This window comes from Prionailurus bengalensis, chromosome B1 (assembly GCF_016509475.1).
Source record: "Prionailurus bengalensis isolate Pbe53 chromosome B1, Fcat_Pben_1.1_paternal_pri, whole genome shotgun sequence".
Classification (NCBI taxonomy): Eukaryota; Metazoa; Chordata; class Mammalia; order Carnivora; family Felidae; genus Prionailurus; species Prionailurus bengalensis.
Genome location: NC_057344.1, coordinates 164,672,278 through 164,695,385, shown reverse-complemented (window position 1 = coordinate 164,695,385; position 23,108 = coordinate 164,672,278). Strand labels below are relative to the sequence as shown.

The 23,108-nt window shown below is 44.6% G+C and overlaps 1 protein-coding gene and 1 long non-coding RNA gene across 7 annotated transcripts in view; one reads left to right on the top strand and one right to left on the bottom strand.

The window, feature by feature from the left end:
* Positions 1-585: 585 nt before the first annotated feature.
* LOC122468333 lies at positions 586-4,315 on the bottom strand. Its single transcript, XR_006293211.1, has 2 exons — positions 4,057-4,315; positions 586-703 (listed from the first exon to the last, which is right to left on the bottom strand). It is a non-coding gene; the product is annotated as an uncharacterized LOC122468333 (long non-coding RNA).
* A 111-nt stretch (positions 4,316-4,426) lies between these two features.
* SPATA18 (spermatogenesis associated 18) overlaps positions 4,427-23,108 on the top strand; it is a 35,885-nt gene continuing 17,203 nt past the window's right edge. For 2 of the 6 annotated variants that reach the window (XR_006296188.1, XR_006296187.1), the window contains exons 1-4: positions 4,427-4,780; positions 18,822-18,927; positions 19,037-19,152; positions 21,015-21,118. Coding sequence is in view for 4 of the 6 variants with exons in the window: in XM_043572676.1 (XP_043428611.1) it covers positions 4,694-4,780; positions 18,822-18,927; positions 19,037-19,152; positions 21,015-21,118 (413 nt within the window). In the remaining 2 variants the exon portion in view is untranslated. The other 4 variants (XM_043572676.1, XM_043572677.1, XM_043572678.1 and 1 more) reach the window with 4 other exon arrangements.

Genomic DNA, 23,108 nt, shown 5'->3' with positions numbered 1-23,108 from the left:
CAAACTGAATTTATGAACCAAAAATTGGAATAAAGGGTGAGATTTGCTCAGTCTGAACCTAACCAGTGTATTAAAAGAAACAAACAGAACAACCAGTGCTAAAGGATGTCAGAACTGCAACAGATCTTAAAGCTGATCTAGTCCACGTTTTTCAGTATGTAGATGGGGAAAAAATGGGGCTCAGAGTGATTAAAGACTTATGTAAAGTCAATGGGGTGCCTGGGTGGCTCAGTCGGTTAAGCGTCTGACTTCGGCTCAGGTCATGACCTTGTGGTTGGTGGGTTCGAGTCCTGTGTTGGGCTCTGTGCTGACAGCTCGGAGCCTGGAGCCTGCTTCGGATTCTGTGTCTCCCCTCTCTCTCTGCCCCTCCCCTGGATGTCTGGATGGAACAGGCTTTCTAAAAGTCCTTCATTTTGTCCACTCTGAATTTTACCTGCATCAATCAGCTGAGCAGATTTTAAGAGACAGTCATGCTCTGTCTCTCTCTGTCTCAAAAATAAACAAAAACATTAAAAAAAAAAAAAGACTTATGTAAAGTCACAAGAAACCTGACCACTTGGCAGAGGGTGACATAAAGCAAGAATGTCCATTATGATCCAAGTTTATTGTTCTTTCAACTTTTTCAAAGTACCGGATAGTGTACGACAAAAGAAAAACTTGAGTTTCCTTTTTCTTTCCAAATAATCGCCTAGTCGATAATATCCTAAAATAATCAAATTGAGACAAAATTAGAGCATCAAAGTATCGTCTAAATAGAGCTTTGACTAATCTGATAGTTCTTCCATGTATAAAAAAGTAGGGTTTAAAAATAGAATTTCAACCTAATTGTCTGCATAGTTGTAATCTGAAGCATATGGAGTCTTCTTTCATTAGCAACACAGACTGTTTGCACTCCAGGCTCTAGTTCTCTCTTAGATTGCTAGCCAGCACCCATCAAAAGCTCTCTGGAGGGGATCATTATTAAGGGCACTTATGAGGATGTCCACTTGTTCTTATTCTGGTATGGAAGTTCCAAGTTTGTATCAAGTAACGTCACCGGAGAGCTAAGAAACGGGATGTCAATTGCTCGGCCCTCTCTTTGATGACAGGTGTTCTAGCATTACCCCCTTGGCATTGATCAAAGAAAGGTGACTGCAAGAAACAATCATATCAAGACTGCTTCTGTATTTTCTAGAAAAAGTGGGGGAGGTATCAGAGACACCATCATCTGTATTGCTCTAGGCTCTTTGGAAAAGGATAAGCATTATTGTGGAATCGGTACCAGGCACAGGTGTTTCCATTCAAAGAAGTGGTATGTGTGTGTACTTTTAAACTCAAATAATAATAATCATAAAAGTCATTTTCCTTTCCGAGTTGGCTTCCACGAGGTACAGATTAAATGTTAAATGAAGCTCGATCTTAGTACACAGGTTTACATTGGGGGCATGTTTGCTTTTTCCACTAAAAAAATATTTCTATAAGTCTTTTACTGTAAGTTATCTCAGATCCTCTTTTAGATGTAGTGGGGAGTAAATAATGAATAAATACATAACACATTTCCTCTGTTTTGGGTCATTGATGACTATGCAGCTTTGTTATCGAAAAACATGAAGTTCCTACTACACATAAGCACATGCTCCAGAGTTCTGGGGAAACCAAGAGGTACACGAAATGACTGCAGGCCTTAAGGGTCTTGAATCAACCTGTAGGGCTAGAGCATATGGAGAGATAAATAATATCAGGTAGCAAATTCTAAACAGATTTCAAAGATCCATTCTATCTGAACACCCTATAAGACTACTAAATCAGTCATTTGGATAGTTGGTCAAAAAGCATTCTGTTTTGAATCAGCTTAAATATTGATATTTTGGCTAACATTTTTCTGAAGGTGGCAAAATTCTCGGGTAACTTTGCTTCTGAATGAGTTTTCACAGAAGTAATTAGTGTTAATGGTAGAAGTTCAGAAAACCAGAAAAGTACAAAGGAGCAAATTAAAATAATCTACAATTATGCTTTGGGTGCTTATTGTATAATATAACACATATATAATATATATAATTCCGTGTCCTGCTTTTTTCACTTTATATAGTGAGAATTCCCGGATACTAGATGTTTTTCATTAACAAGATTTCTTTTTCTTTTTAATGTTTATTTTGAGAGAGAGAGAGCACAAGCAGGTGAGGGGCAGAGAGAGAATCCCAAATAGGTTTCATGCTGTCAGTGCAGAGCCCAATGCAGGGCTTGAACTCATGAAACATGAGGTCATGGCCTGAGCTGAAACCAAAAGTCCCAGGCCTAACTGTTGGAGCCCCCAGGCACCCCTCTTCAGTAATAAGATTTCTATTGTGCAACGTTTCATTGAAGGATTTGCCCAACAATTACCCTATTGTTTCCAACCTAGTTTTCTTTATTAAATATAATACTGTGATCTACATTGTAGTAATAATGATCATACTTTTATGAAGCACTTACTATTTTATATGCCAAACACTATTAAACACTTCATACAAATCATTTTGGTCTCTTAATAATCCTGTGGATTAAGAACTATTATCCCTTGTTTGTAGATAATGTAACCAAGGAGTAGCAGTTAAAGAGCCCACAGCAAGGAAGAGAATTTAACCCCTAATCTGACATAAGTAAATATTCCAAATTGTTTTTTATGAATAAGTAAACAGGACTGTTCAAAGATTCCCACTGCCTACTGAAACATGCAGTTATTGGCTCCAAATTAAGAAATTTGTGGGATTTTTCTCCATTCTCTTCCTCCTTCTTTTTATTTTTTTAAAGGAAGAAAGTTTCTAATGAATATTTAGTGGGTTTGTTTTTCTTTTACTTTAGTAATTAATAATCTACTATGATAAAGTATGTTACGTACCCTTAGAGCCCTTATTTTTTCTTTTGTTTTTACTGAGAAATAAAGGACATATAACATCCTACTAGTTTCGGGGGTACAACATAATGATTCAATATTTGCATATATTCTGAAATGACCCACACAATAAATCTAGTTAAAATCCATCGCTATGCATAGTCACAATTTTTTCCTTGTGATGAGAACTTTTATAGTTCTGATTTTGTTGGGTACAGAAAATAGTAGGAACACAGGCTCCGGAAACGAGCCTCTCAATTTTATTTATTTATTTATTTGTTTCTTTATTTATTTTACGAGCCTCTCATTTTTATTGGAGGACAGTAAAACTACTGGAACTAAGAGACATAAGAAAAAAAGAGGTGGTAAAATTCTGAGTATTACTGTCCTGGGACATGAGCAATGTTCATGTATTTTCAAGTACCTGCAGAAAGAGAACTGAACCAAACTAGCTAGCTGAGGCCCGGCTCCACCCCTGCTGTTGTAATGACTAGAAAAGGATGGTTTACACTCAGCTCATCATTTGATGCATATAAAAGAAGGGTTTCTTTTCTTTTTTTTTTTAACATTTATTTTATTTTTGAGACAGAGAGAGACAGAGCATGAACGGGGGAGGGGCAGAGAGAGAGGGAGACACAGAATCGGAAACAGGCTCCAGGCTCCGAGCCACCAGCCCAGAGCCCCATGCGGGGCTCGAACTCACGGACCACGAGATTGCCAGATTGCGAGATCGCGAGATTGCGAGATCGCGAGATTGCGAGATTGCGAGATTGCGAGATCGTGACCTGAGCTGAAGTTGGATGCTCAACGGACTGAGCCACCCAGGCGCCCCTAAAAGCAGGGTTTCTAAAGTGCTCTAAGGATGGTTGAAATGGTTTTATTTCTGAAGTAGTTGAAACTGTCCTTGTGGCCAACACACCCTTTTGACCTAGTGCCAAATTGGTCTGATTTTTCACAAAGTTTCAGTTAGAGAAGGAGAATTAAATGAAACTTTGGAGTGCTGGACGATTCTAAAAATATTACCAAATCTTTCCTAAACTCGAGGGATGAACTTTAGTTGGTGAACATCTTGGAGCTTGAGATCTGCCGACTTGACCCACCGAATCCTAAGTGTTACAAAGGAACCACTGAAGGTCTGAGAAGTTAAATAAAGGAAGGGGTGAAACGGGTGCTTGCCTAAACCACAATGTCAATGGACAAACAACCTTTGCCTTCCTAAGTAAGAGGCCTCCGGTTACCTCCAGCCCACCCTGCGGGTGCGTCTTAGTCCATCGAGGGACGGAGGACTCTGTAGTCTTAGCCTCTCCAGCCCCAGAGCCCACCCAGAGTCTCAGGGGCCTCGGGTGGTCTCGCCCTCGGCTAGCAGTAGTAGCAGCAGCAGCAGGAGCAGGAGCTGCTCCAGGGCGGGTGCCAGGACCCAGGAGCTGCCGGGAGGGCGGCTGGGTGGGCCCTGGGTGGGAGCTGTTGTCCCTGCAGCTCGTAGAGGCTGGCGTTGCCAAGGCGCTCGGGGCGCGCGTCCCTAGCAGCCGCCCGCCCACGTCAAAGTTTGTTTAATAATCGCCCAGGTATTTATGCCTGCGGCTCCGGGCAGCCGCCCGGGAACCAGGACACCGCAGGGCAGCGGATAAGGCGCGGCGGCTGTGGCCTCGGGCACCTCCCCCCCGGCTTCCCGAACCCTGCCCGGTCCGACCCGAGGGGGAGGATGGAAGAACCAGCCGCGCTCTGAGCCCCTCAGGAAAATAACACCCTTCCGGCCACATCACCCCCGGTCGTGCGGAGGCCACCGCCTCGTCCCCTCCACGTCTCCATCTCCCAAAACAGGGCCGAGTGAAAAAGGGAGCGATGGCAGAAAATCTGAGAAAACTGGTCTCGAGCGAAACTTTACAATCGATGCACGACAAGCTAGAGTCCTGGCTGAGGGACTACAACGTGAGTCGGGGTGGGAGAGCCCCGGGAGGCTTTGATTCCTTTGCAGAACCTTCGGCCGGGGTTTCTTAGGGCTGGCTGGGGGAGGCCGCTTAGCAATGGCCAGGAGGTTGTGATTCCTAACCGTGACCCAGTCTCGGACCCGGATCGCGGGAAGGAAGGAAGGGCACCGGTCTGCTGGTGTCCTTTTCTCCCGGCGGCGCCAGGCGGCGCAGGGCTGGCATGGCCTGCGGAGCGCACTCTGGAGTCCCCTCCCGGAGCGCTCATTCCGCCCAGCGGTAACCAAGGACGCTGGCGGCCCTAGCGACGGGAAAGATCCGCGGTCCGCCAGAGATCTGCCCCAGCCTACCACTCACTTTCCTTTCCATCCCCTCCGCCAGCAATCCACCTCCCTACCCCCAACTCGAATTAGTTTTTTACTACACCCCTTGTCCTGCCTTTCCGCAAGTCCCGGAGGATACTCAGGGGTTGTATCACAATGTATTTTTTTTATAAAAATACTCCCAGGAGTTGTTAGCCAGAAGTCAGTGAAATGGACACTTGTCAACGTTGCTGGTTTCGTTTGTGTACTGATCTGCATGGCAGGTAGGGCACAGTTTCGACACCAAGGCAGATGTCCGGAGGCCTGTTGCCAAGGCATTTGTAGGAAGCAAATATTCTGTCGTCGAACCCATAAGAGCTCTTCAAGTCTCATTAAGCCTTACCCCCACTGTGGTTAGCGTTAACCATCCCCGCACATTAAGTACAACTCAGCGTTGCACTTGGTGGATTTGATCCGTCTGTCTTAAATAGGACAGTCCCACTCGTGTGGCGAGTGCAGCGGTGAGGCAGACAGAGCTGGGCACTCGTGGACCCGGAATCAGCCCCCATCCCCACCCCACTCGAGTTCTAGGTCTGGCTCTAGATAGAACTAGCTGAACGATCTGGGGTAATTTATTTCACCTCTCTGGGCCTCAGTATCTCATCTGTTACATAGAAGAGACTCAACCAGATGATATGTAGAATTCTTTTTCAGATCTCAATTTTTACATTTATTTTTATTAAAAAATTTTTTAATGTTTATTCATTTTTGAGACAGAGGGACAAAGCATGAGCAAGGGAGGGGGAGAGAGAGAGGGAAACACAGAATCCGAAGCAGCTCCAGGCTCTGAGCTGTCAACACAGAGCCGGACGTGGGCCCGAACCCACGAATCTGGGAATCATGACCACAGATGAGGAAGGCCGCTCAACTGACTGAGCCACCCAGACGTCCCAATCTCAATTTTTAAACAATTTAAATTGGTTTGTTTTTGAAGTCCCACCAGGAAATTCAGCTAGATGCTGTGTGAGTCTCTGGGCTATCCCATTCACCCTTTGACCAGGGCTCCTATGGTGGACGGGAGCTCAAAGAACAGCAACAACTTCCCCCTTGCCCCCTTACTAGGGTTCAGTGTTTACCACCTTTACCCACTTCTAAAGAACGAGCTCTGTGACTATTTTCTCCCATCAAAATTGCAGGAAAATTAAAATTTACTCTTATTACATCTTACAGCATTTTCTTTCTTTTTTTCTTTTTCTTTTTCTCTTGTTATTACCCTGTGGCTTAAATAAATGTTTATGTTTAACATTAAATAAATGTTAATTGTTTAACAAAGGTAACTCTAGCGTTTGTCTGCGTCGAATTAAGTGATTGTTTTAGAAACTGCTCAGAAGTACTGAGAAATGCCAACGTTTATCACACTTAACTTTCTCAGTAACAGTGGTCCATCCCACTTGTCTTTCGGTTGTCACCGAAAGCATTTCAGTTAGAATCTCTCCCCTGTGCCAAGTCCCTCCCTCCACCTTTATAAAGACCGCACTCTTCGAGACCCAATGCCTTTCCAAAAAATCTGCGGCCATTTCCCCAGGCGATCGTTTCTCTCTGGCTCTCTAGTGTCTCTGTTGCATTTGACTGAGGACACCGCCATTCTTCTAAGGCTCTAATAATTTCTCTCCTTGCCTTACCCACTTCCCTCCTCTGGCAGTTCGTCAAGACTTTAGGAATCTTCTCTTGGGCCTCCATTATTGCTTCTCTCTTACACATATGGCCATGAACCTCATGTCTGTATTTTCAGTTGTGCTATTGTCATCTCAAAATCAAATCAATCTAAAACCTACCTTAGTCTTGCCCATGGCCCGAACAGCGGCCTCTTTCCTGACTTCACGGTCTTCATCATGTCATACCCCCAAACTTTTCACCAGCTTAATTGGTTGGCATCTACTTTGAAATTCTCACAGAACCCTTTTACCACCTCTGCTGGAACCACCCTTGTCTACCTTCCATCATCGTTCATCTAGATTATTACAACACTATCTCAAGGTGATTCTTCTAAATGTCAAGTCAGATCAAGTTACTTCTCTGATAAAACCCCCAGACTTTCTGGCCTACTCAGAATAAGACCCAAAATTCCTGCAATGGCCATCGAAACCCTACACAACTGTGCTCCTTTAGACTCTGACCTCATCTGTTGCTCCCTTAATCTACTCCAACAATACTGGTCTTGTTGCTCTAGAGTAAAGCTGTCCAATAGAACTTTCTATTATGGACACGTTCTATACAGGCACTGTCCAATATGGTGGCCTATTTTCGTACTTGAATTGTGGCAAGTAGAAACCGAGGAACTGAATTTTAAATTTCATTTAAGTTTAGTTTAATTCCAAATAGTCACATATGGCTAGTGGCTACCCGATTGGACAGAAGAGTCTAGAGCCTGCCAGCCAGGCTCCTGCTTCAGGGCGTTTTGTACTCACTGTTCCCTTCTGCCTGGAAAGTATATTTCAGTACGAGAATAATGTCTTCACCTTATCTCCCCCTTCAAGTCTTTGCTTAAATGTCACCTTCTTAGAAGAGACCACCCTCTTTACAATTTCAGTCTCCTAGCCCCGTTCCTGGTACTCGCTGTGTGCCTTCTCTGCTTTATTTCTTCTGTAATAGCTACATCTAATTTTTACTTGTTCTTTTATGTTATTGTCAATCTTTTCTCCCCCCTCTTCCCACTAAAATGTAAGCTCCAGAGGGCAGAGATTTCTCCCTTTTCTGCTCATCACTGTATTGTCAGCACTTGGAATAATGCATGGCTCCCAGCAGTTGCTTCATAAATAATGACTGACTGAATGCCACCACCATTCTCCCAGACACCTGGGTTCTTGGACTCATTTCTCTTCTTGAAACCTCGTATCCAGTGTAGAGTTGAAAGTGATCCCCAGATATCTTTAATTCAGCCTTTATTAAAACTGCGTTGAGGGCAAAAGACATGATTTCCAATTAGGGGCATAATTCAGAGGGTGCAAGTGTTTTTTAACAGTTTTTCCTTGCTTGTGTATCACTAAAGAGAGAGGATAAGAAAATGTCTATATACTACTTTACTAAAATTTAGGTTACATCTAGACTTATTCGGTGTCTTGTCACCTGCAGTGTGGGTTTGGGTCAACTGCTAAGAGCTTTCCTGCAAGGCTGCAAGTTTGTTTTACTAGTTCCAAGGATTTTTGTCTTGAAACCTTAAGGTGAAGAGTATTCATTGTAGCAAAGCTATATTTGTTAAAATGTTGGTGGTAGAGGTTTGTTCACTAAAAGTTTTAAATTATGTTTGCTGTGGAAAGTTGATTTTGCTGACTGTGACCACATTGATTTAGTTCTAATTAACTCAAGCAAAATAAAAGGCCATAAATACTAGTCTAGAATTAGGGATGTGATCCAAGTTACCCTTTGGGAAACTGTTATTATTCAGTGAACAAGATGAATGATTTGAGCAGATGAGTTCTAAAACACAATGCAGATCATTTTATTTTTCTTCAAACTAGCTAGTATTTGGATTAACAGTTGGATCCTGGCTAGGTTTTCTTCTAGCTTTCCCTCATCTAATTTCCTTCATATGGATTCCTATCCCTTCTCCCTTAATCTGTCCATCAGCCCTATCTTCTCACTCTGTCCTAAGTATATTGCCAGACACAGTAAATTCTTTAAAAATGTAATTTTCTGCCCCAAAGCCTTTGGTTTTTATTTGTTGGCTGTTTTTTTTTTTTTTGTAATTGTTTTAATGTTTATTTATTTTTGAGAGACAGAGAGAGAGAGCACAAGTGGGTCAAGGGCAGAGAGAGAGGGAGACACAGAACGTCGGGCTTGAACTCACGAACCCTGAGATCATGATCTGAGCCTAAGTCGGCAGCTTAACCTACTGAACTACCCAGGCGCCCCTGTTGACTGGTTTTTAATCTTATAACATCCAGCAATCTTCTGGGGCCTTGGCAAAACCACTGTTTGCTTGATTTTTTAAAAAACTTTATTTATTTAAAATTTATTTATTGAAAAAAATTTCAAGAAGGAATAGTTTTCAAAACCCCACTAGAGAAACATAATAAAAACAACAGCAAACATTGCCAATTCACTTTCTTTCAGTTATCAAAGAGAAGCTGATTATTGTATTGCTTGGTCTTTAAAACTTGGGTTCCATCGGCCGTTCAAGGACAGCTTGGTGCAAACATGTAACTCTCAGGATTGTTTTTTCCTCCTTTGTGGCTATTGAGAATGTTGGTGAGAGCCATCGATAATCCCTTCTTGTTGAACCAAGACCTGAGCTAGTTATTAAGAGCTTAAGAATTCACTCAACAAATGGTTATTTAGTTTCTGCTATCTGTGAACCTTTGGCCTAGACACTCTGTATTTACAGCTTTGGTGGTGTACTTTTATCGATTAGTTTATTCAACAAAATATTTTTTCAAAGTTTATGATATGTCTATCTGTGCTGGATGCTAGGAATAGAAATGTCAGTTTCATCTTAATGATGAGGTTCCAGTTGGAGCGGAGGATGAGGGGTAGAGGACGCAGCTTGTGCAAAAACCAGGGAGGCATGAAGAAGCCGGCCTATGTAGGGGGACTGTGAATAGTTCACGGCAAGGAATGGAAGTGAGATGACACTGGGGACGTGGGGTGGTTGCGGCCAGAGGGTAGAGGTCTTGGACGGTGTGTTAAGGAGTTTGGACTTTACCCTGGGGGCAATGGAGGGAAACTAAAAGCACCATGCGGTGAAGACACATGTTTGGATTGTTTGGCAAGGTTGCTCTAGCTGCAGCATGCTGGGGAAATTAGAAATTCTAGGGAGGACGGACAGAGCTGGGCAATATTTTAGGCAAGAATCAGCCCCTTGTAAACTATGCTGGCACATTCAGTAAACAAGGTCCGACCCTGAGAATGGTTCTGCAGATTCAAGTAAGAGTATGTGGCCCCAAATGCCCACAATTGATCATGCAACATCTGCATGGTCTTCTTGGTCAACTTTGTGAAAGGGTCAAACACCCACCTATGCAGAACTGGGTTCTGATTATTAATGACTCTATAGAGATATTAAGATGAGAAATTAACCTCTGTCCAATGTCAGCAGTACCTGGAGAAGGTCAGCTCTGGGCTGCAACTTTCCTCCTCCTTAGGTGCTTTTCTTTCCACGCAGAGTCTTGTGAACTAGGGAGTTACCTTTGGTCAGATGCTCCGAGATTTATTACTTTTTAAAATGTACCGTATGTAATTATAGGGGGCAAATGGTAAGTTCTTACTACACCCTTGATAACCCCATCCCTATGATAGGACAAGATTCCATATCTTGAAGTAAATTAATAGACACCAAGACATTACATTCTGGGAACTTTTGATTATTTGATATGTGAATGGGGATAATAGGGAGAGCTGATAATGCTCCCTCTTGCATTACTTTCTTGTGTTATAGAAATCTGCCCTCTTAAGCAAAAACAGCATATCAACTACCAGTACATAAAAAGGAGATTGCAGGGGTGCCTGGGTGGCTCAGTCAGTTGAGCGTCCAACTCTTGATTTCTGGCTCAGGTCATGATCCCAGGGTCATGGGACTGAGCCCTGTGTCAAGCACCATTGGGCTCTGTGCTGAGCGTGGAGCCTGCTTAAGATCCTCTCTCTCTCCCTCTGCCCCTCTCCACAGTGCTCTCTCTCTCTCTCTCTCAAATAAAAAACAAAAACAAAAAGGAGATCTCAAAGAGGCATCTCCTCGGTTTTCAGATAATCTTTGTGGTTGAAATAGATGTTGTCTCCATGCCAAAATATCCCTGATTCTCAGTACAAAAGGTTGTTGTGGTTACTATGGTGTCACCAAACAGACTCCCTGGCTGCCTTTGCCCTTCCCTGTAGTGAACATACTTCTACATTCTTGGGGATTCTACCTAATTAGTAAATTTATAGAAAACATTTCTTTCCCTTTATCTCTTCCCTCCTATGCTGCAGTGATGAATAAAACCCCAAATCTTAGTGTCTGAACTTCGGTAAAAGAAGTTTTCTGCATAATATGATGGCAACTCTTTTCCACCATTGGCTCCGTGTCAGGTGCCCTCCATCTGGCGGAGCAGCCATCACATCGAGGGACCTCAAAGATCTGTAGGGAGAAAGAGAGAGAGCGCTTAAATTATACACACCTCTTTCACTCATCTTCCCTTGACCAGAAGAATTGTTATGTGGCTCCAACCTCATTGTAAAGGAGCCTGACAAATGGAGAGCAGGTGGAATATTTATTTGGGGCCACGGTTTCTGCCACAGCAACTCATGATGAATCCGTGGTTGTGAAAGAACTTGACAAGTGATTGAGGCAGATTATTTCAACAGAGGGCCAGATTATTTTATTTTTAACAGGGGGCTGTTGACAGTCCTTTCTTATTTTCATCTTGGACAAACTTGTTAATGGCAACATCATCACTGTTTAATATTTAAGGATAATAATGAAAGAAATCCAATAGACATATTAACCGCAAGTCAAGACACTAAAATCCCAGTGGTGAGGTCTAAATAGAAGCTTTTGCTAAATTGTTGGGGTATAAATAAGCCTACTCCTCTTATACCCGAAATTCAGTATTCTGGTTTTAAAACATTGTTGTGGAGCTGGTGCGTTGTGGCAAAGTCAGCCATGCTGTAACATTGAAGGTTGATTTTGGAAACAGAGCTATTTGAAAGCCTGCCCGAGTACGGGACAGCCACTTCCCTGGAGGACTAGTTGTAGCCTGTTATAACCCGCATCATCAAGGTTTTCAAAGACTTGAAAGCTTTCAAAGCACTCTTCATGCGTTATTGCCTTTAAACTTTATAAGAACTTATGAAATAGCAGGTTTTATTTTCTACATTTTACAGATGAGGAAACCAAACCTCAGGAGGGCAGCTAACCTGCTTGAGGTCACTGCAGTAGAAAGGGTTGAACTTGGATTTGAAACTAGGTCTTTTGCTTGCCAAGTTCATTCTCTTATCTCCTCCAGGGGGAGGGAAGGTGTAATAATGAAATTTCACTCACGTGCAGTGCCCATTTCCTGCCATCCTTCTGTGCCCCTCCCCTCTCATACACATGTGCTGGACAGAAGGAAAAAAGGAGGTAGAAATTAAGGCTTTTGTTTCCCATGTGTGAATTTCCATGACTGGCTGCAAGCAGCTACATAATGCTATCCCTCAGGCTAGTCTCTACACGCTTACTGTCATCGTTTCTTTTCCTTGCTCATCTACTAATTCTCTAACTGGCAGGTTTGGAATGGCATTCTTGTATGTAAAATTAGTTTTCTTAATGTTTATTTATTTTTGAGAGAGAGAGAGAGAGAGAGAGGGCAAGTGGGGGAGGAGCAGAGAGAGAGGGAGACACAAAATCTGAAGCAGGCTCCAGGCTCTGAGCTGTCAGCACAGATCCTGACTCAGGGCTCAAACCCACGAACTGTGAGATCATGACCTGAGCCGACACTTAACCAACTGAGCCAGCCAGGCTCCCCTTAAAATTCTTTTTTTTTTTTTAAATAAAAGTTTAAAAAATAAAGTCAGGTAAATAATGTAATGTTGCAATAGGATTCATGTTTTTTTTTTAAATATGAAATTTATTGTCAAATTGGTTTCCATACAACACCCGGTGCTCATCCCAACAGGTGCCCTCCTCAAAGCCCATCACCCACTTTCCCCTCCCTCCCACCCCCCATCAACCCTCAGTTTGTTCTCAGTTTTTAAGAGTCTCTTATGTTTTGGCTCCCCCTCCACCAGCCTTTTTTTTTTTTTCCCTTCCCCTCCCCCACGGTCTTCTGTTTTAGTTTCTCAGGATCCACATAAGAGTGAAAACATATGGTACCTTTCTTTCTCTGTATGGCTTATTTCACTTAGCATAACACTCTCCAGTTCCATCCACGTTGCTACAAAGGGCCATATTTCATTCTTTCTCATTGCCACGTAGTACTCCATTGTGTATATAAACCACAATTTCTTTATCCATTCATTAGTTGATGGACATTTAGGCTCTTTCCATAATTTGGCTACTGTTGAAAGTGCTGCTATAAACATTGGGGTACAAGTGCCCCTATTCATGTTTTAAAGGAATGTTGCGATGAATCCTTTGTACTGTTAATTCTCACCTAATATATATGAAGTGTATTTTATGTGTGTGAGACTGAGGTTTATTTTTTCTTTTTAAACTTTATTTTGAGAGAGAGAGAGAGTGAGCGCGATTAGGGGAGGGGCAGAGGAAGAGGAAGACAGAATCCCAAGCAGGCCCTGCACTGTCAGCACAGACCCCGATGTGGGGTTTGAACTCATGAACCACGCGATCATGACCTGAGCCGAAGTTGGATGCTTAACCAACTGAGCTGCGCAGGCGCCCTGAGACTGAGGTTTCTTAGAATGGAAATCAGTATATTTTGTGCTCTTCGAACTTCAGTTTGAAAGTTGATTAAAGATACGCAGCGATATATTTTATTAACGCAGTGATGGAAAGCTTTTTCTTTTTCACGTTGTGGAGGTGCTTCAAGGTCAGGAGTAGAACCAAAGGCGGGAGAGAACCACTGGTAAAGGCGTGGGTGATCAGGCTGTTACAAGGAGAAATGTTAACAAGTCAAGGCTGCTTGGTAAAAGGCGTGTAAGGACGGGAAAGGGTGGGTGGTGGTTCTCGCACATGCATCACGTGTGCAAAGGCGAGGCTGGGGTGGAGAGAGTTGCTGGAGGGAAGCGCAGGGGAGTAAGGCTCAACAAGTCACGCGGAGGCATGTTATGAAGGATTTGGGAAACCAGGCAACATTTAGGCTTGATATTATCAGGAGCTTCTGTTTGGGCAAGAGAGCAAAGACCTTGAAGGGATCGGAGCGAAGCCACTGTCCTGCTGGCCTCCTTCTGCACCTGGGAACTTCTTGAAAGAGTCACGTGTCCTCATTGTCTTTGCTTCTTCTCTGCTCCCATTTGTCCCTCAACCCCGTGCAATCTGGAAATGCAGCAAATATCCCCACACCATTCTGCTGTCACTGCTCTCATCATGGTCACCAGAGGCCACTGGATGGCCGAGTCCTACTTCTTTTTCCCCGTCCTTATCTCCTTGATTTCTCTGCAGCAATTGATGCACCAAATTCTATGGCTTTAGCTACTTCCCAGATGCCGGTGACCCCCAAATCTATCTCTAGCTTGCGGCTTTCTGCGGAGCTCCCGACCTGAGTAACCAACCACCAGCTTTCCAACCAGGACCCTGTGGACACTCTGCATCCTCCAACCCGACACGAACCCAGCAGGACTAGTTTTCCCCTCTCCAGCCTTGCTGCTTCTCCCACTTGGGTCCTCTGGTTGGGCAATGGCACCGCATTCTCCGCTGTGGTCCAAGTCAGAAACTTGGGGCCCCTTTCTCCATCATGCCTCCCAAATGGGTTCATCACACTCCCAGGATTCTACCTTTAAATATCCACTGAATACGCCCCATATTTTCCCCTCTTGCTACCACTGCCCTTATTCAAGTTCCCGTCATTTCTTACACAGGTGGGAAAATCTAGGGTAAGTTAGGGCACGCCTCAAGCAAACTTTGTTGCGGAAATATCTGTGCCTGCAGGGAGTAGACTCACTGACCCAGGAGATGCATGCTGTCCAGAGAACTCTGCCCTTGACCGAACTCACGGTATGTGAGTTCCACTCTCACATACCTTCTCCTTCCACTCTCTCCGTCTGTTGAAGGCTTCCAGAGACACACCTCCGACCCCCACTGCTCGGCTGAGATCCAGATGCCTTTCCTGCTGCTCTTGATACAGTGCCACGGATGCGAGCTTGGCTCTGTGTCAAAGGCTGCAGGAACGGGCTTAATTTCCAGCTCGACCACCTTTTCTCCAAATTACTTAAGATCTCGTTTTTTTTTTTTTTTTCTCCTTGGTGGATTTGGGATCACAGATGGTATCCATTTTGTAGGGTTGCTTTGAGGATTAAATGAAACTGTATTTAGAGCACTTTGCACAGGGCTTGGCTGGCACAAAGTAAGCGCTCAATAATTGTTGGGTACTATTACTAGACAGCTCTCTCTGAAGGTCCTGCGGGTCCCCTACACTGAAAATTCCTCTGGCACCTGTTTCCCACCCTTCTGTTCCCACCTATCTGTTTCCCATCAGAGCTGTCTGCTTCCGCCAGAGTGATTTTCGTAAAATGCAGAATAAATGGGACCATATCACCGCCCTCCTCAACCCACCCCTTCAATCTTTCAGTGATGGGCTAGAGCCCACAGCCCTTCGTGGGGCGTATAAAGTTTATCATTATCTGGTCTCCGGACCCTGTACTCCACTTTGCTACCTTGCTGCTCCTTGTCTTGGTACCTGCCGTTCCTCCTTTTGAAATATCTTGATTTCTTACCCCTCCCTGCTCACTAGGGTGAGCTTTGCTCCTTCTACAGCTCACCATCCCCCTAGAGCACTTGGCACACTCTAAGGTGACCATTAGTCCTCTCTGGGCGTCTCCCATTTTCCATCTCGTGTCCCCAGCTGGTGCTGTCATCGACAGCAGGCAACTTTTAATTTTTTCAAGGTAGCTTTGTTTCCTGAGCCAGCAGCCCAACGCCTTATGAATGATAGGAACTCAATGATTTAGGAAGGGATGAGCTTTGGAATTAGGAGACAGCACAATTAGTTCATATCTTTGCTCTATTCATTTTGCTGGAGTGATTGTTAGAATAACGTGACTCTATCGTGTCTGGCGTGGTGCTTTGTGTTAGAAGCTGCGGCATGTTGTGAGAGGTCTTGGGATCGGAAGCTGTCTCCCACCGTGTATTCTCTTCTGTTATTTAAGCTGTGTGAACAAACCCCCTTAAGAAACATTCCTCTGGGCACCTCCTTTGTACCGGGCACTGGGCAAGGCATAGGAGCATATGGTAATAATACTACAGCAATACTTTGAATTATTATGCACCTAAGTTAGCTCGGGAGATCGGCCACCTCCTCAGTATGAGTAAACAGGGGTTCCTATTTAAAATATCTTTTCTAAGAGAATACAGTGAGTAAGTGTAAAACTATATTTGAAATGAGGCTTACCTTATCCTCTACCATTGCCCCCTTCAGTACCACACTCTACCTCATCGGTACAGATTGTTGAGTGCCTTCTGTCTCTGAGACGCTAGAGAGGCATTATTGGGATTTAATTCTCCTAACACACTCTGCAAGGTGTCATCCCCATTTTCCTGGAGAGGAAACGGACTCAGACAGATTAACTAACCTGTGCAGGATCGCACAGCATGGTGGCAGGTGACAGAGCAGAGAAAATCGCTCAGGTCTGCTGGACCCCCGGGCCCCATTCTCTGTCCACTTAGCAAATGGCGTGACCCAGCCAGAGGGCGAAAGGCTGTTCGCAAGCAACAGGTTCACTGTGATGAGTGCAGGAATGAAACAGCAAGGTCAAGGAGCGGCTGGTTCAACAAGGGAGGGACGGACACAGCTGTTCAGCTGTAGGTTCCAAGTGTTCTGATTATGTCAACATTTACGCCGTTAAGTTATTCATTCCTTCATTCATTCATTTGTCAAATATTTTGGGGCCCTTCCATTTGTTATGCATGCTAGCGGCAACTGATACAAACAGGCAAAAGACCAAGTAATTTTTTAAAAGAGCTCCTAGTCTCGGGGCGCCTGGGTGGCGCAGTCGGTTAAGCGTCCGACTTCAGCCAGGTCACGATCTCGCGGTCCGGGAGTTCGAGCCCCACGTCAGGCTCTGGGCTGATGGCTCAGAGCCTGGAACCTGTTTCCAATTCTGTGTCTCCCTCTCTCTCTGCCCCTCCCCCGTTCATGCTCTGTCTCTCTCTGTCCCAAAAATAAATAAAAGCGTTGAAAAAAAAATTAAAAAAAAAAAATAAAAGAGCTCCTAGTCTCTTTAGGAGAAGGGGATAGAAGGATGAGACAGAAACAAACGGCTGCATCCGAAATAGGCGCCACAAGAGAACTTGTCCCCGGGTGCTATCCACCGGGCATGGATGTAAACCAGAGGCGGCACCCAGGTTGCAGTGAGTCCATGCCATCCAAACTCCTCCCTGGCCCTCTCACCTTCGGTGTTTCTGCCACACGCGCTTACTTTTGGTTCCCAAGGTGGCTTAAGTTGTTCCTGCCTCTGCCACGGGGCCTTTGCCCCTGCCGTTTCCACAGCGTGGCACAGCCTTCCGTCAGGAATCCGCGGCCAGACTTGGCTCTGTGTCTCCCCCTCAGGGAGGCCTTTCCTGCTGGCCCTCCCCATTCACTCGTGTCACATCAGCCTGTCCTCCCCCTGCTCCCGGCACTTCTCATGATCTTAAGAGCATGGGCTCTGCAACAGGCTGCCTGGGCTCCAGTCTCAGGTCTGCCATTTTCCTGGCTGGGTAACCTCGGACAAGTTATTTAGCCCCTCTGCACGTCAGTTTTCTCATCTGAAAACGGGGATGCTAACAGTGGTACTCCTACCTCACAGTGTAGTGTTGAGGGGGTTAACCGAGCTTATGTATGCAAAGCATTGACCCTGCCCGGTGCGTGGGAGGTATGCAATAAACACAGAGGGCGTGAGTCTTCTTGTCATTTGTCCCTCCAGTACTTACTGGGTTTGACCATAGAGACCATAGAACGCAGGGCTGGGAGTGCCATAAGTGACCAGGCCAGCACAGCCTCTGTCCACAAGGAGCTTACTGCCCGTCTGAACCACTTCTCTTGTTGACCACACGTATGCATTTGACCTGTAGCCTTTTGCCTGCAGGTTATCTAAACTTTTCCTCTTTGTTCTAGTTTTGTTTTTTTTTTTAATATGTATTCATTTTTAGAGAGAGAGAGAGAGAGAGAGAGCGCATGAGCAGGGGAGGGGCAGAGAGGGAGGGAGACACAGAATCCAAAGCAGGCTCCAGGTTCCGAGCTGTCAGCACAGAGCCCGACGCGGGGCTCGAAACCCACAAACTGTGAGGTCATGACCTGAGCCGAAGTGGGCCGCTTAACTGACTGAGCCACCCAGGCGCCCCTTTGTTCTGGTTTCTAATCGTCTTCACACCCTGCTTCCCGTCTTGGGATTTGTGGCGCCCAGGAGGGACCCACTGCTTGAGCCTTACCGTGGCTGGAGATAACACATAAATCTATGCCTCTTTACACCCACGTGATTTGTTTGTTGCGTGTAGCTGTGTTCCTTCCTTTAGTGTTAGAATCAATGAGAGGTTTGTCTCGCGAGGAAATGGTAAAAACCCACCAAGGAGATGAAAACAGCAGAATAATAGTTAAAGGCCCACCTCTTGGCTTCTTCATGTTCTGTTGTTTCACAACCACTGGAACTGCCCTTTTCTCCAAGTCTGCCCAACGTCTCCTGTCCTAGATTTCACTTCCTCTCAGAAGTCTTCCCCGATTTTCCAAGACCATGGGCTCTGGAGTAGACCTGGGGCTCACCGGTCTGGCGAGACTTACTATTCCACTGTGTGTAACTGTCTACACTCTTCCCTCCCCTACTAGTCTGCATGTGCCATATGGCCTGGGCCATCTCTTTTGCCATCTCTTCTGGGTCACACCTCGAAGTGGCACAAATCACTTCCTGTCCCCTTGACCGGAACTCAGTTACGCGGCTGCGCAGACTGCTGGGGAAGCTGGGGAAAGCCATCTAGCTGTGCGCCCAGGAGGAAAGAGAGACAGGTTTTGGTCAACACATGGTGGTCTCTGCACATGGGAGCCCACCAGAGCGAGGCAGCCCCTGCGTAAAGTCAGGGTAGCCCCTGTCTACCTGCGGTGGGTCCCGGAAGGGGAAGAATTGCACTGATCTTCTGTTTTGGCTTTGTAGACAAACACATGTGATCAAAATCTCAATCGTTGCCTTGAGTTCATTGAACAAATTTCCAAAGTGCAAGGACAACTCTTCAGGATCCTCACCACGGCTGCCCAAGAAGGTGAGAATGGCCTGTGCTTCCCCGTCTCCCTTCTTTTGTTTCTCTTCTCTGTACTCTCTCCCTGTGTGGCTAAACTTCTCTCGCTGACCTGATTTGTGGACTCTTTTAGGAGGACACAATGATGGTGTGGAAATAATCAAATCGCGCCTTTTGCCTTGGCTGGAGGCTTCCTTTACTGCTGCTTCCCTGGGAAACACTGTTGACAGCAAGGTCCCCTCTCTACAGGTAGGCACGCTAAAGGATCACCCTTGTCTTTCAGCACCCAGGTCAGGCTCTGGGAACTCAGACATGTAGAAGATGCAGCTTTTACCCAGTGGGGGACTCAGCTCTAGTTAGGGGATTAGGACACAGGTACCAAAGGTGAGCTTCTGTTTATAGTCTTGTGCGGCGTAACGGGTTGAGGTGTCTCTTCAAACAGACCTGCATTCATATCTCAGCGTTGCCTACTTACCAGTGGGGTGACAGCAGACAAATGAATGAGCCTCTGCTTCCTCAGCTGTAAAAAGGGACTGGTGATGTCCTACATGTAGGACATTGCCCACACTAGGCATTAAATAGGAACTTTTGGATGACAAAGTAGTCACACCGACAGTTGGGGTACCATGGGGCCTCAGAAGGAGGAAGAGACCACCAGATGGGGAAAGCTCCCTGTTCTGAAAGAGTGAAATAACACTGATGGAAAACTTCCAACGTGAAAAGAAAACTTAGTTCTCAGAGGCTGACAAAGGGCATCATAATTGGCGATTGATGCTGGTGATTTCTGTGGGAAAAGTGTCAGCTTTGGAACCGTTGAAGCCCCACACTGGAAAGAGAATACATAACTCATTTAAGGCATTGGCATCATTAAATATTAGTCAACGTGATTTTATTTATTTTTATTTTTTTAAAAATTTTTTAACGTTTATTTATTTTTGAGACAGAGAGAGACAGAGCATGAACGGGGGAGGGTCAGAGAGAGGGAGACACAGAATCCGAAACAAGCTCCAGGCTCTGAGCTGTCAGCACAGAGCCCGACGTGGGGCTCGAACTCACAGACTATGAGATCATGACCTGAGCCGAAGTGGGCCGCTTAACCGACTAAGCCACCCAGGCGCCCCGTGATTTTAAATATTTATATGCATTTACATAAGTTCTTTTCTAAAATGAAAGCATTTAGAGCAGGCTTTTCTTGGCAGCCTTAAGAGGCCGTGGTGGAAAGTTTCCTGCCTGGAGGTCACCGGGTAGAATTCTGGTTGCTCTTCTATGGTCGTGGGTGCGTTACCTAAACTTCCATGTCTTAGTTTCCTCATTTGCTGAATGGGGACAATGCTTTTGCTGACCCGCTAGGGCCATTTTGAAAATTCCATGTGATAAACATGCAGCAACCACTCACATAGGGTACGTACTCCATAGATGTCAGTTGTTATTAAGCAAATTTTTCACCCCTGAGGATTTTCCTGTGCCGCTTAGATTTTTACCCCATGGGTGTTATTCTGATTATAGATATGAGATGATATTTCAATGTCTTTTTAAAAAATTGAAGTGTAATAAAAAATGGTGGTATAGTTTACCTGCAATGAAATCCATAGCTTGCTAAGTGCATATATCCATGTAACCCACACCCTATTAATTTATAAAACATTTCCATCTCTCCGGAGCATTCCCTGTGTCACTTCCCAGTCATCTCCCTCCTCCCCCATGGCAACCACTCTTCTGATTTTTATCATTCTAAAATTTTTTTTTAACATTTATTTATTTTTGAGAGACACAGCACAAGCAGGGGAGGGGCAGAGAGAGAGAGGGAGACACAGAATCCAAAGCAGGCTCCAGGCTCTGAGGTGTCAGCACAGAGCCCGATGTGGGGCTCGGACCCACGAACTGTGAGATCATGACCAGAGCTGAAGCCGGACACCCAACTGACTGAGCCACCCAGGCGCCCCATGATTTTTATCATTCTAAATTAATTTTGCCCGCAGTAGGACTGCATATAAATGGACCTATCCACGCGTGTTCTTTGCTGCTTGATTTCTTTGGCTCAGAATAATGTGTTGCAACCCATCATGCTGTTTCCTGTATTCAAGCCTATTTTGATTTGTGTATCATTCCAGGACACGTTTGATAAGGAGAGACATAAAGATCGAGATCGGGACATGCAGCAATTAGACTCTGAGCTGAATTCAACTCGTAATCAACTCAACCAGGTTCAAGACGAGTAAGAGGAATGCAAGTTATCTTTTTTCCAAGAAGAATTGTTCTTAATTTTTAAGTTTAAAGGGAAAATAATGGCTCTTGTAAAATGTAGACATGTGCAAATAACTAGTGTGTGTGTGTGTGTGTGTGAGAGAGAGAGAGAGAGAGAGAAGGAGAAAGAGAGAGAGAGGAGGGGGCCCTACCTCTCTCTTCACCCTCACCTCCTGCCAAGGTCTCCTCCGCTAGTCTGTTGTCTACTCCTCACCCTGAAGCCTTTGCCTGCGTTCCTTCATAAACATGGAAGCCTTCCTTTGGTTCTTTGCATAGCTCATTCTTTATCTTTCAGGTCTCAGCTGAAAGGAGATTTTTCTCAGAGTCTGTCTGTGACCATGTATATCAAAAGGTCTTCGTTTCCCCCTCTGTAGTTCTCTTTCACAATGATCTGAGACTAGCACTTACCACCATTTGGAACGTTAAAACATTTCTTTGCACGTTTATGATCCACTTGGCTGGAAGGTCCAAAGGGGTGCTGTCTTGTATTTGCTCTTCTGATATTTGCTATCTGCTATTCTTGCTGTATCTCCATCACCCAACATCATGCCTGCCACGTGGTACGTTCTCAATGAGTGAATAAATCCCCAATTAAAAAAAAATATGTTAACTTGCTTAAAGTAATGCTTGGCTCATGAATGTATCTCCCTTTCTTCTCTCTGTATATCATTCAAGCTGCCAAATTACCATGTATACTTGCTTGTATGTACACGTACAGGTGTTCACACCTGTGTGCCGTGTCTTAAGAGAAAAAAAAATCACTACTTTATTCCTTTTTCATATTCTCCTTCCTTTCTTGGTATTTTTGCTTCTTTTAATTTTCTGCCATCTTCTTTGGACAAAAATGTTCACTTTTTTCTCCACGTATACTTTAAAAAAACCTGTAACATATTCACCTGTGAATGAAATCACAGCAATTTCCTTTCAATCTCCAGTAGCCTTATTGTGAAGTTATTGCTACTTTGGCTTTTTTTTTTTTTAAAGATTTTAGACATTTTGCTCATTCATTCATTTTTCATCTTGAAAAATATCTACTCTGTTACAGGCATTGTTTTAGGTGCTGGGGATAAAAAGGTGAATAAAAAAAGTTCTTGCCCTTAGGTGGTTCATGGTATGTTTGTAATGAGACTGTGTAAACCAAGCGTTGGAGGTCTCAGCAGAAAAGGAGACACACTTCGCTCGAGAGAGTCAAGGGTGGCATTTGCATGGGCATTCATAGGATGAGTGGGTCCTTGTTAGGAGAGGAGTAGGAGGAGGAGACCCAAAGGAATGTTGGGTAATCACACTACCTCCTGTTATTGCCTGATTGGCTGGGATCTGTGGGGACTTGGTAGCAATCCCACTAGCTCATTATTTCTCAATCTGCTTCACTGTCTAGGGGAGAATCCCAGTGTTGGACCCTTCTTCCTCCATCTAAAGGGAAGGAAGAAGACAGGTGTGAGTGTAGATAGCAATTTCACTCTCTTAGCCCCAGGACGACTATGAAGAAAGAGCCTGGATATTACAGGGAAGTAGGGTCAGAGAAGTCAAGAGACCTTTGCCAACCTATGATCTCTCGCTGGACTAGGGCAACTTAATTGAGAACCACTGGTCTCCATCCAATGTCATCCGCATACTCCCATTTCTTTTTTAATTTTAGATAGACCTAAAGACGTAATATGATTTATTATGATTTGCCTACAATGGAGAGAGTCCTTGAAACTAACAGTGACCTAGCTATGTTGAAAACTCAGGAAACTCGTGCTCAATACGTGGCGCGAGTCAGAGGCAGGATGACATGGAATGCTCGGTAGTTAAGTGTGATTGTGGAAGACTTTCTTTGTAGGTGGGCAAATAATGTTTTCTTCATATTTAGGAAGTCAGGGACAATTAAGTCAAATGCAACTCTACGGTGCAAAGTAATGAGCACACTGCAGAAAATGGTATTCGTATATTGCAAATTAGCATGAGTCTATTGCAGG